The 15,655-nt window shown below is 34.2% G+C and overlaps 1 protein-coding gene across 4 annotated transcripts in view; it reads left to right on the forward strand.

Moving 5' to 3' along the window:
• LOC109544078 (A disintegrin and metalloproteinase with thrombospondin motifs 9) overlaps positions 1-15,655 on the forward strand; it is a 107,208-nt gene that overhangs the window by 52,101 nt on the left and 39,452 nt on the right. For all 4 annotated transcript variants that reach the window (XM_019914109.2, XM_048665730.1, XM_019914110.2 and 1 more), the window contains exons 3-5: positions 9,462-9,566; positions 10,743-10,894; positions 11,065-11,193. In XM_019914109.2, the coding sequence (XP_019769668.2) occupies positions 9,462-9,566; positions 10,743-10,894; positions 11,065-11,193 (386 nt within the window). The remainder of the gene's footprint in view (positions 1-9,461; positions 9,567-10,742; positions 10,895-11,064; positions 11,194-15,655) is intronic.

The raw sequence follows: 15,655 nt of genomic DNA on the forward strand, positions 1-15,655 counted from the left end.
TTCGTTCAAATCGCATTCACTGTTGACTTTCGCCAATATTTTGAATCTTCAGCTGGAAATGGGGATCACACAAATGCACGACTTCTTAAAACAATCTGAGCTTCTTCCTCCGATCAAGTAGCAAGTTGATATTTTCACAGTCTATGAAAAACACGTAAATCTTAAAACTCTGCAAATTTCAATGGCATCGCAATTGAATCTCCTGTTTTTAGACATTTTTTATGTTGAGCTAGAAAGTTTGCTATTGTTAATCTGGCGCATGTAGGAATTTGAAATTTTCCCAATCCATTGAGAATATTACTCTGTTAACGTCGTTCAAATCGCATGCAATGCTGAGTTTTGCCAAAATTTCGATTGTTGTGCGGAAAATGAAGATTTTCCTACAAATGCATGCTCATTTTAAAAAGTTTGCAATTTTTATTGAGAAAACGTAACAACTGGTAAGTTTCCCAATCTGTGGAATCCGTTTGGGTCTGAAAACTAAGGAAACGTTTTTCAAATCGCATTTCATCCTAATTTTTGCCAATTTTGTTAAATGTTGAGCTTGAAATGGAAATTTTGAAACAACCGTATGCTGTTCTAAAAATGTTGACAATTTCTAACCGGGGGAAAACGGAAATCTGAAATTCTTACCATTTATGAAGGATATATGGGTCTAAAAGCACTGAAAATTTCTTTCTAGTCGCATTTAATCCTGATTTTCGCTCATATTCTCAATGTTGAGTTTGAAATAGTAATTTTCACGCAAATGCGCAGTCTTCTTTAAGAAACCTGAGCTTCTAATGCAGAGCAGGAAATAGCTAGACATTTCAAAAAACTTTGGAGAACACTTGAATCAGAAAATTATGAAAATTGTGTTCAAATCACATTTATTCCTGATTTTTTATACATTTTTGAATGTTGGGCCAGAATTGGAGCCGCGTGTTTTGCCTAAGAATCGTTTGCAATAGACAAAAACAATTAAACAAAATTCTGATAGAAAATTTTTCGCTACAAAGAAACACAATTTGGGCATTTGCATTGTGTTTGTCTTGCTAATGAGTGATGAAAAATTGTTTTTAACTCCACTGCTTTCATCTCATCTATGATATCTTTTGCATTCCTCCAGTTCTTAATTATTAGAGAATCATCATGTATATGAAAACCCCGACATTCTTCAACTAAACTTATCTCATCAGCTAGTTTGCGAGCGGTGTAAATTAACAAACAGAACATTGTAATCACGTCGATAAATATTGTTTTTCTTGCTGAAGCTGAAGAGGTATAATTTGAACACTTCGGGGCGTGATTCCGCAATTTCGGTTTCCTGGAAGCATGTGATAATGGCACATTTGAAATTGAATCTACCTTATGTTTCAAGCTCGTTTGCTTATTCAGTTAATCTATTAGTTGAAATTGCATGATACTAATGTGATTGATGTGCCTCAAGTGTGCTCATTAGTGTAAATCATTCGTGATCTCTTCTAATTCGATTTTCTCAACTGTTTCTGAAAAAAAATTGTATACAGAGTGGTGCTCACAAAAAATGGTTGATCGCAAATCGTACCCACAGTACCAGAAGTGGTTAAATCTATCTAATTTGTTTGTTATTAAGCAGTAGTTTTACCAAACAAAGAGTATCAATGTAGTAATCACGAAGAAATGCTATTTTCAGATCTGTGAAAGGCATTTGATTTCTTCAACAAACCCATTAAATAAAACAAATTAATAAAAAATCTAGTGCGAATAGTTTTTTTTATCGCGATACGTGCCAACCTCTTCGTTGCTGTTGATTATCCGATAATTGAAACACGCCAGCGTCTCGATATCGAATCTGTTGAACGATCCGAACATCAGACTAAACCTCATTTTTACAAATCAATTTTTGCGCGCCGGTTAATAAAATCAAGGAAAAAAATTAGAAAATTGACACGAAAATTCGGGTTTTTTTAGATACTCCAGCTAAACGGAATTGTCAAAACAAACACTACCAGATGCTGCCGATTGTGCGATTATCGGAAACGAGGTTCGGTGTTTGGAGTGTGCGATCGGATTTTTGTTGCTACGTGAAATAAGGCTAACTACTCAGAAAAAAATCTATATTTAGGAACGTTTATACTGTTCCTAGTTGCTAAGTGTTTGAATAGGTTACGTTGCTAGAAGTAATTTACATAACTTTGTTGTAAAATGGCAGGTTAAAACAGTTGGATTATTCCAATTAATTAAGGCTATATTTAGCAGATGATAATTAGGTTTTCTGGAAAAAATCTACAGTTTTTGATTTAAACAATTGAAACCGTTGCTTTGAAATCCCCGGAAATTAACGTTAACTTTTCATAATTTTCAGAAAAACAGCTGTGCACTCTACTCTGAACTGATTTTCTAATTCTGCATTCAGTTGGGAAGAAAAAAACATTTTTCCGTTTTTCTTCTGGAATGCAAATTTTTTGTTTTCAAAAATCAAATCGTTTGTGGAAATTCACGATACATTTAACATTCGATACTTTCCAGAGGAAAAGCAGTGCGCGCCGATGACTTTTCTGCAAATAAAAATTATTTTCTATTTCTGCATTTAGTTTTTGACAAAAAAGATCTTTTGTGCTTTTTTTGCGGGAATGCGCAGCATTTGATGAGAAAAAAAAACAGAAGCCGTTGTATTGTCCGACAAAAATACTGCAGTGTTTAACATTTGATACTTTATCCAAAAAAGAGCACGCATAGTTTTTCTGCAAAAGCAAATTATTTTTTAGTTCGAAATTCAGTTGGGAACAGAAAATGTCTTTTAACTTTTCTTGCTGAAATGTACAGTTTTTTATGTAAAAAATAAGAACCGTCGAATTGTTCGAGATAATTAACGTTTCTTGTTAACATTTGATACTTTCCAAAAAAAAGCAGTAAAACTAATAGTTTTCGGCAAACATTTCTAATTCTGCATTCAGTTTTGGACAAAAACGGTATGTAGTGTTTTTTTTTACTCGAAGGCATACTTTTTGATGGAAAAAATTAATATCGTTGTATTGTAATGTAAAATTACTGTAATGTTTATCATTTGATACTTTACCGAAAAAATAGAACAGTGCAACGTTTTTTCTGCAAACAAAAATTATTTTCTAATTCTACATTCAATTGGGATCAAGAAAGATCTTTTGACGTTTCTTGCTGGAATGCACTGTTTTTGAATATAAAAATAAGAAGCGTTGGATTGTTCGAGGAAATCAGCGCTATATTTTTAGCATTTAATAATTTCCGCAATAAGGACGATGCACGCCAATGGTTTCCTTGCAAGCAAAAATTCAATTTTTAATGTGTGACAGTGTATTGTTTTATTAATTAAATCTTTGGAAATTTCGTATTTTTGTGACTTTAAATATAAAAACTAAAGAAACGGAAAAGATCTTTTGATAATTGAGCAGCGAACTTCTCATGCACTGAGCCAGGAGAACTGTAAAAAATCTATAGCTTCAATTTAAAAAACTCTATATTAAAAAAAATAAATTTACGTCTATTTTGAGTTATTAAAATATTCTCTTAAACACGAATATATTTAACCTATTTTCGACCTTTAAACAAGACAAATTTTCACTGTTTTGAGCATTATTGAGAAGAATGCTTGAACTGAATTTTTAATTGAATTTCAATCTGTATGTTCGAGCTCGTTGTTTGTGATTTTACACTGTTCCCGATCCTTTGAGTTGGATGTGAGCGACCTCGGCTCGTGCCGATTAACTTACGCAGATTTTTCGCATTGGATTTCCTACTATAAATCAAAAACGGTTTTTGGGGCCGAGAACAACGATGATTGATCGAAAAAGCTGTTCAACATCATCGATGATAGATGATGACTACATAATTAGGCGATGGAATAAACGGCCATCATTTTTTTACGTTAACACCCAAAAAGACATTTCGCTTATAAACACCAGTTTTGTCTAAACACTGGAACAAGGAAGTAGTGGTTCTAACACCTTATTTGAAACATTTATTAGGATTTAAGATTTAGTCATGTGCGATGTTTATGTTTGACGTCGGATGCAGAAGTTTTACATTCCGTTGCTTATGTTAGATGAAACGATCCAAATTACACGAATAAGACAATGGGGTTTTAGGAAATATTGCTAGTTAAAGCGAAAGTAGATTGGCTTTTTAAGAGCAAGCGCCGCTTTAAGAGACTTCAGTAAATTCGATTTGAGCAGAATCTGGCACCATATCAAAAGCATTCGAATTCAACCAGACAAAACAACTTTACCCGAAAATAAATCAGAAATTATGATTTATATAGTGTTTTCAAGGTTGGCTCAATGATTTTTGAGTGTTGCAACTTCACTAGCGGCCTGCAGAGAAATAAATTTGAATTTGCAATCGGAGCTTTACACTCAAACCACACAAAATCGATGGCAAACGGGTCCAGTTTCACTTTTTTGTATGTTTCAAAGCGTTGTTATTGAAAAGCTTAATGAGATTGCAGTGTTTTAAAGGATTAGACTAAGTTGTTGGGTTTGAATACTATTTCGGGTATTAGCGTGATTTTCTTATTGGTCCTCCCACGAGACCTCAGGGGCGTTGAATTTAACTACTCAAATCTTTTCTGCAAAATCTCCCACTTTTAGCGAATCGAGGCTGGTTTTAAAGTAGTTCTTTTGCCCAACCAATTAGTACGTAAACAATCCGCCTATAACTCCGGCTAGGGAACTGCTAATTTGAAAAATGGCCTCATATGTAGGAATGCTGCATAAAATTGTGCTCCCATATCCAAAGGTTCTGCGGTTTCTGCCAGATTTGAAATTTTAATAAAAATTATGCAAATTCCCAGGTATGCAGCTATCATTTTCGCATTAGAAGCAACGAAAATTGACGTGCTATCTGCGGGCAATTTAAATGCAAAAGAGCACTGGATCAACCTTGCCCCTAGCTGTGAAATGACGTGTTGTTCGAAACGCTGAATCTCAATTCATCTGATTAACAATTCGGTTGGAAGTCCGCAGCTCGAAAGGTTTATAATACCCACACTTAAGATCGGCATTTAATTTGCTATTGCAAATATTATGAAAATTATATAAAAACCAAACAAGATCGCCCATTATGGAATGACTGGCTGGGAAAATTAATACCTGAAAATCGAACGTGGCACTTCCTTTTGGACATGGCCGGTGTTTCACACGCTCAAGAACCCGGTAATTAAAATATGGCCAATAAAACAATATACAATTAATTATGCAAGCGCCATATTAAATCACTTGATGCATGTTTTGTATGCAACCTTTTGTTCAGCATTAATACATCATTTATAAGGTGTTTTATCTAGAAGAAAATTGCTGGTGAGCGTCACATTATTCAATTCACAACATGCCTACTACTGTCGATTTAATTGTTTGCACGAGCTTTGCAATAGGGTAATGGGAATAGTTGGATTTTTTCGGTAAAGATGCTGCTAAATATGCAAATTTTAATTGGAACCCACTTGAATAGAATATGGCTTAGAAGCCAGTGAAGATATTTATTTGCTTTTGAATGAAAATGGGCTTAAAGACGCATCTTTTCGAGAAGCTCGATGAATAATGTTTTCGACAATTTTTGCAAATAATTCGCAAATGCGACTGAATTAGAAGGAAAAGAGGGAATATTTTTCAAAATCGTCAAACTCGCCAAAAATAAAAATTGAATTTTTTGGTCATTTTATGAAATAAGAAATAAGTGCCTCAAAAGTACATATATGAAATTCGTAATTTTTTTAATCTATCTGCAGTGTTCGATGGATTAATGATGTGTTTTCGAACGGAACTAATATTTCAATATTTTCTTCGTCGCATTGTGGTATTTCAGCCGCGAGAAATGCGGTTTTAGAAACAAGAACGCAATTTTCAACAAGCAAAAACTGTCCATTTTGAACAAGAGCAATTTGAAAACTATATTATCTGTTAAAGTAATTTTATTTTCTGAAAATGGCAGACAGTTTGACCTTCTTTTAGGTCTTTATTAGCGCCTGATAAGAACATGAATCAAGGCTCCAAAGGTGTGTTAATGCCAAAAAAACCTTCCTAACTGTCTACCGTTCAATTTATTGTGCCCTTAGCAGGTGTGGTGTCCAAAGGGCACAGCAAATAAATAAAATTCAAATTGATTTTGCTACTCGCTTTGTTTCAAAGATGCGAATTTTTACAGAAAAGGGGCCAGTTGAGGATAAACATCAATTCTGAGGCGTCTGGGCTGATTTTCATGAAGCTTTCAGAATGTTAGGGCCAACTGTATTTTTCAAAGCAAAACTTAATATTTTTCAAAATTTAGATTAGATAGATTTAAATCAGCAAGGCAAAAAGAGAGAAATTTATAAAATTTATAAACCTTCAGTCGCTTGTCGGAAAACTAAACTCAGGTCAAGCTAAAAGATTTATAGATTAGAGATCATTCTTAGCGGCTGTTGCACGCTGGCGCCTCATCCTCCATTTTCTACCCATTAATTCCCAAAAAGTTCACTACACTTTTACAAACTACCGCACGTGCCATAAGGGCCCCAATGATTCGATATTTCCCATCTAAGAACGTGATTTACAGGGCACAAAGAATTATCGACCGATTTCGTCCACTGTCGGTAGCAAACTGAATATTCATAAATCATTTCGAAAAAAAAATTTCGAAAAATCGAAGTACAGAATAAACATGATTATTTAATAATTTGCTTGTTCGCCCTCTCGATGATTTGCTCTTCCTTAGTAGTTCGATTGTAAACTAAAACTAAAATTAATAACCGAATTAATTATTGTTTTTTCTAAAAATATTGACTAAACAAAAAATCCGCGAAGAAATCAGTTTGCAATGAAACTGTTGTTCAATTTCTGAGCAATGATAGAAACCAACGAAGTTTCAACTAATTAAAAATCTTTAAAAGTTCTGACTTTTAGAGGAAGAGATAAATAAAAAATAAAATAGTCAAAGTTGAAAGAAAAAAAATAGTTTAAATGCAGTCGCAAACTCGCTTCCAAAACAGACAATATGAACTTTTCCTGCACAATTAATAAATAAAATCTCAAAACATTACAGTGGAGATGTGTAGAAACTGTCCACGAATGAATCTTCCAGACCTGAGCCTGAATAACCTCTATAAGAAAATAATTTCACCAATTGTTACGTAGTATGTCAAAGACGTGCATCTGATTTTTTTAAACTGACATTCAACCCAGCTACAATCAGACTAAACCTCCTCTTTATTTTCATCTGAAAATACCATTATTGTTTCGAATGATTTATAGTTTCCGTTTGCCACTCTTTGATGATCTCTAATGCCACTCTAATCTCTTTTGTACTTGACTGTTCCATTGTTTATAAATAGTAAGAAGCCGGAGCGAAACTTTAATAGCCTTTTCTTTGTAAAACAACATTTACATCTGTAACTAATGTACAGTATTTATGGTCTTAATGTCGAAACTAAACGATCGATATCACACGAACTAATTTTTCATCGGATAAATATGCAAATATATTCGAGTCGATCCTAATAACGATTGGATCTTGGGAATAGGCGCTCGCTAATAGGTCGTATGTCTTCCAAAGAAGATTATTGATATTGTTGAAACGTATCGTGAGACAAGTGGCTGAAGCTGGAACCCATTTGAGATTTGATGCGAAAAATGTGCATTTTGGAAACCCAATTTGGCGAGCCTCCAAAACGAGATCGAATATCGTAGCGTAAAACTGAAGGCGCCAAATTATGTAACATGGAATAAGTGGACGCGAGTAGAAAACAAAATTACGTTGGTTTAGATGTAAACGAGCGTTTCATAGCAATTACGCTGCACAGAAAATCACGTTTTGCAAATTAAACATTTCGCTCAGTGAAAACAGGTGTAATTTTACGGGTTTAGCGTAGAAGCTAAATTTTTGCTGTTTATTAAAACTGTTTTCAGGTTTTTTAAGACCAACCCACTGAGCACTTAGGATTAGTAATCTTCCTCGCATCGATATCAGACAGCAAAGTCGTCTGGCATCAAAACCTCTTTGTCCTTTTACCTACGCCATATTTCTCATATCTTTGGGCATTAAGCAGATAGCAAAATATTAGTCAATATGAATAATATTTGGAAAAAATGCCGCTTGCACACCCCTATGATAAATCAGGGCCCATTACTCATTGGCGCAATTTTTGCAGCCTCGAACTGCTGCATAAGCGGCATTTTTGTCGTGTTTCCATTCCCAGCCTATGGCCGTAAATTCAAATCTATACAGACCACTCGTCTTCCTACGCATTCTGAAATAGAAGCCCGCAAGATTGCATTCTTCAGCTAGTCAGATTTAATGTCTTAAGTAAAGGATTAAGTCTGATAAGTGTTCACATTGCCATTAGGGAGCTTTGGAAGGATGCAAAAGAGCTTGATGAAGAACGCATTAGTTAGCGCTTTTTTATTTTTCTCTAGGTTGAATTTTCCTGGACGATGGAGTTGAAAAGTGCTGGTTCTTTGAGCTCGAATCGATTGAAAGCTCAGGGCAGCTTCAAGGAATTTTCTAACAAACTTTATGGAATGTTTAATTCGGTCCAAGACGATTTCACGCATAAATCACATAATTTCTCAGCACCTTTAAACCTAAACATAAATTACGAAAGGATTTTTGGATGTTTGGCAATGGATCTCGTTTAGATTTCTGTAGGAATTCAATTCAACCCACCTGTTTTTTCACTTTTTATGTGGTATTTTTATCTTTTGTTTACAATCCTAAATGATCCGACGTTACATTATTCCGATATCTCAATAGACACTTCCAATAACATCTAAAGCCAAATGAATCACCGAATGTGATTGATTTCAAACATTTTTTTACTGTGATGTTATTAGTGTATTTAATTATTTCAACGTAAGATTTTTCTATAGCAAACAATAAAACAATAAAACGAATCAATATGGATGGATGTTCATTAAAGTCTACAGCATATGCGATTTGAGGCATTCGCCACATCGATTTTTTTTCTACATCCTCATTGTTAAATAAAGTTATTAAACATTGTTCTGCGTTTTTTAACCTTGACTGATCAGCGGAGCAGGTCTGAGCTATCGGCTTGTAGTTCTTGTAATGAGCATTAAAAGTCCGCTTGTAATTACGTTTTCGATGGTAATTCGTTTGTAAGGTTGGGTACAATAGGTAGTTAGCAACTAATTATGTTGTCAGGTTATTTTATTGTCCGCATTTTTATAGTAAGTTTATTTGTCTTCATAGGCTAGGACGATCGCTTTGTCATACACAGTGCGAACTATTTGTGGATATTTATTCATTTTAATCAGCACTGGCTTCAAATAAGTTTTAAAAGAGACTCACACTAGACAAACTAGGGATTAAATCTGAAATGAGATTCAACCAGTTCAAAAACTTGAGTTTCTTCAAATAATAGTGAATGTATTTATAGAACCTGCATTGTCTATTTTCACTGCTATTATAAACTCAACTATGTAAAGATGAAGTATTATATTTTTTCATCAAAAAATCTCTGATTGTTTCAGAATTCATTGAAGATTCTCATCTGGATGATCTTGGAGTTCAAGAGGCAGTTTTTGTAAAACCGCTGAAAATCAACCCTGATGATGAAACTGTTCAATATGATCAAAGTAAGTTCAATAAGTATTTAGTGAAGACCCAATTTAATATCCACAATTATACGGCACCCAATACATTGTGACCGTTGCTTCACTTAGCGCCAATATTAATCCACTTTGCTGACTTGAAACGTATGGAAAATGTAGAGCGTTTTACTATTTATCTCATAGAGCACATACATTTTATGAATAATTGCTGGAAGTTCTATTTTAGGTTTCGCATTCGGACAAATCGCGCTCTTTATTTATACTTTATCAATTCTTGAACAAATGCTCTGTTTTCCATTTCCATTTAAATCGCTACAAAATAAATCGATCACTTCGCCTTCAGCCATCACTTCGTCTTCATCTTCGTCTTCAAAATGTTTTTACCACGCCGCTTATAGCAGACAAAGTCCGAAGTGTTCTAAAAATCATCCATGATCCCCATTTTTCTCTGAAGTGTTCACATTTAAAGACGAATGAAAAATGAAATTGTTTATTATACAATACAATTTAAAAATGTACACAATGCATCTGAATGGGGCCAATGTGCTCCTAATTAAGTATATAAAAGTTGAATTCTTAATAAATTATTATAAATAAAGACTTAAAAATGAAGTCATCGGGCAATCGTTGCAATTCGATGCTATTTAAATGATACTTTAGAAGGAATAATATAAACGATGGAAATGTTACCGAATGATACCGAATTTATATTTTCGAACCATGCATTTGATTTAAAAAATAAAATATTTTTGAAATGAATTTCTAATTTTACAGAACATAAGAATGATTTATACATCCAGGCACGAAACCAAGATTCATATTTTTGCAAATATCTCAACTTTCCAAAATAAAAACTTCTTAAAGGTATTTTTTAAAGAGCTTTCTGCAATTCCTCGAAATACCAAGTTTTCCTTCACTGGTTTTTTTGTTCTTCCATGGAATAAAATTATTTACAAATGTTTTAACTTGCAGCTAAATATTGCATTTGCCTCAAATATATTTTATATAAGTATTATAATATCTCATTGATATTGATATTTAAATAAATTGGCTTATATAAATTATAAAATGTGAAATATAAATTGGCTTATATTTCACATTATCTGCGGTTTGCTCTCCGAATTATCAAACGAAAAAGTGTGTTATGGAAGCAAATTGAATCAAATAAATCTGATTCGAAATATTTGTTTTTTTTTGCAGATTCAACAGTAGTGAAACACCATAGTGGACATTTCAGGCATAAATCGGCGGAAATTTGGGATCCTCATCCGAAATATCAGATCGAAGCTTTTGGCAAAACATTGATGTTGGAGTTGGAGCACGATGATAAATTTGTAGCTCCCGGACTACATGTAAGTGTCTGTTTCGCTTTTTTTTTCAATTGACTTGTTTGCGCAGTTTTGCATAGCACGAAAATGAGCGCAATTTAAAATTGACAATAAAATTAAAGAAAAAAATTGAGTAAACATGAGATCAGCAAGTGAAACAATGAGACATAAAATTGTGTTTGCTCTTCTTGCAGATTGTGACACATGGACAGGACATTGCCCATAGACGGCCTCATGACCCGAAAGTTTCGGGTTGCTTCTATACCGGGAAACTGCAAAACGACTCCAACTCTGCTATCTCCGTGAATCTTTGCCACGGCATGGTAAATTGAAATTATTCATAATTTTTGCTGCACTGGTTCGACATAATTTGTCCAATTTTTGCACATAATCATGTTGCCCGTTATATTGTTCCGCGAAAAACTGTGTAACGGAACCCGAAAATTCGATTATCATGCAATTTGCCTGCACTTCCCCGAAAATTTTGCTACTAAAATGCCAATTAGCATTTTGCATTTTGTTGCTGAGCTCAGACGTTCGGAAGGACGTTCAAATCGTATGACTTACTGGGCTGATATTCGTGATATGTTCTCATATTACCCATGTTTTACACTATTTACATAGCGATTGCCATTGGGAAAACGAGATAGCTGAATGTAGCTGATGATTTATTTCCGGAAATGTTCAACAAGAAAATTTCAGTGATTTTTTTGGAACCGATCAGCGTGCAAAGCAGCAAATCAGGCTGACAAAATTGACCGATCATAAGAACCGTCTTACATGCGTCTCGCTAATGTTGCTAATTAGCCATCGATTTTCGTATTAATTGTCGCGAGTAACTCAATCATTCTGATGCGAAGACATGCCGGCAGCATGTTTTATCCTTAAAAGGAAGTTTTCCGATTTACCTGAAACCTTGAAAAGTCGTTGTTTTTTCGTGCAGACGATCCGGTCGGCCTACCGGGTGGCATCCAGTTTAATTTTTTTGCAAAATCTTATTTCATCTGACGTCAGTGAAGCGATCAATTACATTGTTCATTATTCCGTACCGAGCAAAGTTCTATAGAGGAGTTTGAGAAAAATGTATTGAAACATTTACAGTTTAGCTTGGTTTTTTACTTTTCGTGTGTTCGTTAATATACACACGGCCTGGTTCTGGAGCAAATGGAAATTAAAATTTCCATTAGATTGTACTTGTGTTACTTTGCACTTTTGGCCACCGAAATCACCGGATGTCACTCCGTTGGATTTTTGTCTAGTGCGGAAGTTAAGTGGATTGAAGCAGGAGGTGATGTTTGCGAAAAATGTTCATCAATTGTTGCTGTTTGTTTATATTCAGTTTTATTTTGCTTGGTTGGTTTGGAAATAGTTTTCTCGCTAGTTTTTCAGTTAAAATTAATCAAAGTATCTTGGAAGCAAATAAAAATCTTGCCCGAAACTATGAGCTTGTTTGACTTATTTCGACCCATATCCATAAAATATTCGCATTTCTCTTTGAATCGCCCTGTATGCTTAGGACTTATTACTGAAAACAGTTTTAGAAGCAACTTCCACTTTGAAGCAGCATTTGCAATTCACTTTTTCGTTAATTTTTTATTGATTTCTGATAAAATTTGCCACTGCGAAATTGAAACAAACCAAGCAAAAAATATATTAAATCTCAAACGAGCACAATTGAAAAATAAAGTTGATTGATTACTTGGAGAGGCTCATTAGAAAGGTTTCACAATTCTTCACTTGCGTACCGAGGTTGATAACAGCAGCGAAAGTTAAAAATGTACTGATTAAACCGCTGTGAGGCAAACCTAAGCTTAATTGGAAAAAAGATTCAAGCGCGCTTAATTAACTTATCCGAAAGTTCTTATTAATTCTGCTGGAAAAGCCTGTTTAGAAAACGAAAGAAAATCGGAGAAGAAACATAAATGTACCCATGTTTTTATTATCTAGAGACTATTTTTTACACTTAGAAACGAGTATGTTATAAATAAATGCCACTCTTTCATAAATTCTGCTGACTGCAGTCCGATTGCTGGATTGCTTTTGCTATTGTCATAATATTAAATATGGTTAACAATCAAGAAACATTTTTATTTTTTAATATCCTAATATCGTTTGTCGATTGTTACTACCGAATTTAGAAGCAAAAAGTTTGGCAAAAAATGTATAAAGAAACTTTTATTTTGGTTATAATTGCGCCACCATTTTGCAAAAGAAACCACTAAAGTTGTTTCAATTTGAGCTGGTGAAACCAAATTTATAACATTTTCGACTTTTCACCTTGTTCTTTGCAGTTACCCACGCCTTACAAACTTTCGGGCTCACCAGTTTCTACTCAATGGAAATGATCCAGTTTTAAGGATCATTCAAGTCAGGTATTTTCAACTGTTCAAAATTGCCGATTTTTAAAAACTTCTGTACCTACACCCATTCTGTACCTACACTGTGCCATTTTTGATTTTGGGGCAAAAATCCAGGATTAAAACTTTAAAAAATCGTAACTTTAATCACTTGAAAATTTGTTTCAAAAGGATCAGTTTCATTTTCTTACGTGACTTAAAGCGGTTCAAAAGTTAACAAAAACTTAAAAAATTATCGTTTTGGCAAGGATTTTGAATAATTTCCATGCGTTTTGGTGTGGAATTTTATTTGCGATCCTTGAATTCCATCATGTGAGTTAGAAAAGCTGCAATCTACAAAAATCTACAAAAAAATGTGGCAAAAAGTTGCTCAAAAACTCAAAAAAATGCCTCAAATGATTGAAAACTACACATTTCTTTCAATATCTCGGAAACTGTTGATTTGCCTTTTTTGGGAAACTTGGGAAAATAAACAGGCTGCTCCAGATCGGTTTTTTGGCAAAAATCGCCCATTTGAACACGCGCTGATTTCTCATAATAACGGAAATTTTAAGCAGCAACATTTCATCATAATTAGCCGATTGCTTCGATCTAGATTTTTGTGTATTTTGGCAAGACAAAGTGTGTGAGTTGTAGATCAAGTGAGTGAGTGATGATCCGTAACAATTTCGCAAGGTTGCATTTATTCTAATCGTTCAACGTTATGCAGTGCATCAACGTGCATTTTTAGCACCACTGGCGAAAACATGTTGAAATGTTTGGCGGATTTCCTTTGATATTTTACCGATTGCCGGCCAGTATCGGCATTTTGAATCAGAATAAAGGAATCAAAGAGGTCAAGCCAGCCACCAGTGGTGTAGATCTAATACTAAACTGCAACATGATTGAATATCGTCCGACAAGTTTTAAACAAATACTTAATCTGTTGTGTAAATTATTTGATATTATTGATCTTTTGTACGATCTGGCACTCAATAATTCGATTTGTAATCCATTCAAGTGGAAGTGGTTTGAAGCGAACCCGCTTAAATCAATACGATTGTATGAAAGAACAACATCGAGTAGACGATCATTGAGATTATTTTGATTAGTTAAGTATCTACGATCGCCATCTAAATTAAATTTAACGCCAAAGATACCGATGAATTGTACTGGGCGGTACTCAATAAAGTTTATGCGTGACGAATTACATATGAGAATGTCCGATTTGAAATGGGAGGGAAATTGATTTTTGAATTAAATAGATCGATTTCGACCAGACAAGATCGATGCTTGAATCAATCGTGTCAAGCCTGGCCTGGGTTTACAGTCGAAATTTTGTTTATTGTTTCTCCACTAAAGTCAAACGAGAAATTTTATCACATAACAGTATTTAATCGTCGTTAAACGAGCCATTAACAACTAATCGGATTAAGGTGGTTATGCAGTTTTTACGCTTCCTTATAGTCGATTTTCTACTAACAATCCCAATAAACTCGATGTGCAATCGTAGCCACACTATTACATAATGTTTTTGTAGAAATCGAATTTACAAGCTCATTGTTCTTAATTAAAATGCCCCATTTGCATCCAAAAAACGGGACAGTTTAGTCAAAAAACCCGCCAATTTTAATCACTCTGTATGAATGGAACTAGAAAATGCAATGTCTACGACACTGTTTACAGATAAAGTCGAAAAAAGTATTTTGCAGCTGCCATTAACGAATAAAGACATTCAATATTTGCCCCATTTTTTCTAAAGCAAATGTTGTCTTTCGTCTGCAGACAAGTTAACATTTCAATTGAAAAATCCTGATTATTATCGAAAGTAAACATTCGGTTTGATTACTCACAATGTATTGAATCTGTTATCTGAAACAATCATTGTCTTCTCTCTATTAACATTTTTATACAGGGTGTTACTAATTTGCCAATTTTCAGTTTCTTCCGCGGGATCCCAGAGTTGAATTTCAATTAAAAAACACTCTGTACATGGTTTGCAGATGTTTAAGCACAATTAGCTTCGAAAATATTTTCCTTTTTAGTCCCAGCCCTTTTTTCAAAACTGTCCCTTTTAGTGGAAGTTTTATTTATTGGCCTTTGGCTGTGCCAATGGGAGCTTTATTCTGGCCTGTTTGTTCTCTGCTTTCTAAAGTTTGTGGAGATTTTTCCCTCGAATTTGAGCCGAATAGAAAAAACCGATTGCTAGCGAAGTTCCGATGAATCTTAATTTAAAAAAAAGAAAAAATAATCGACCAAACATCGTCATGACTCACTGAGTTGGAAATTTTAACAGCTCGTGAAAAAATCGATTAAAAAAAATCGTTATTCCGGGCGCCATGTTTATTTTTTCAAATGACTGACGTATTGCGCAACATTCCCTAGTTTAAATATTTGTGGCTCGTTTACGTTAAATAGGTAAAAAGTTTCCACATTGTGGCGATTGATT

This window comes from Dendroctonus ponderosae, unplaced genomic scaffold, assembly GCF_020466585.1.
Source record: "Dendroctonus ponderosae isolate FM_Combo_2020 unplaced genomic scaffold, Dpon_F_20191213v2 Dpon_F_20191213_4, whole genome shotgun sequence".
NCBI lineage: Eukaryota > Metazoa > Arthropoda > Insecta > Coleoptera > Curculionidae > Dendroctonus > Dendroctonus ponderosae.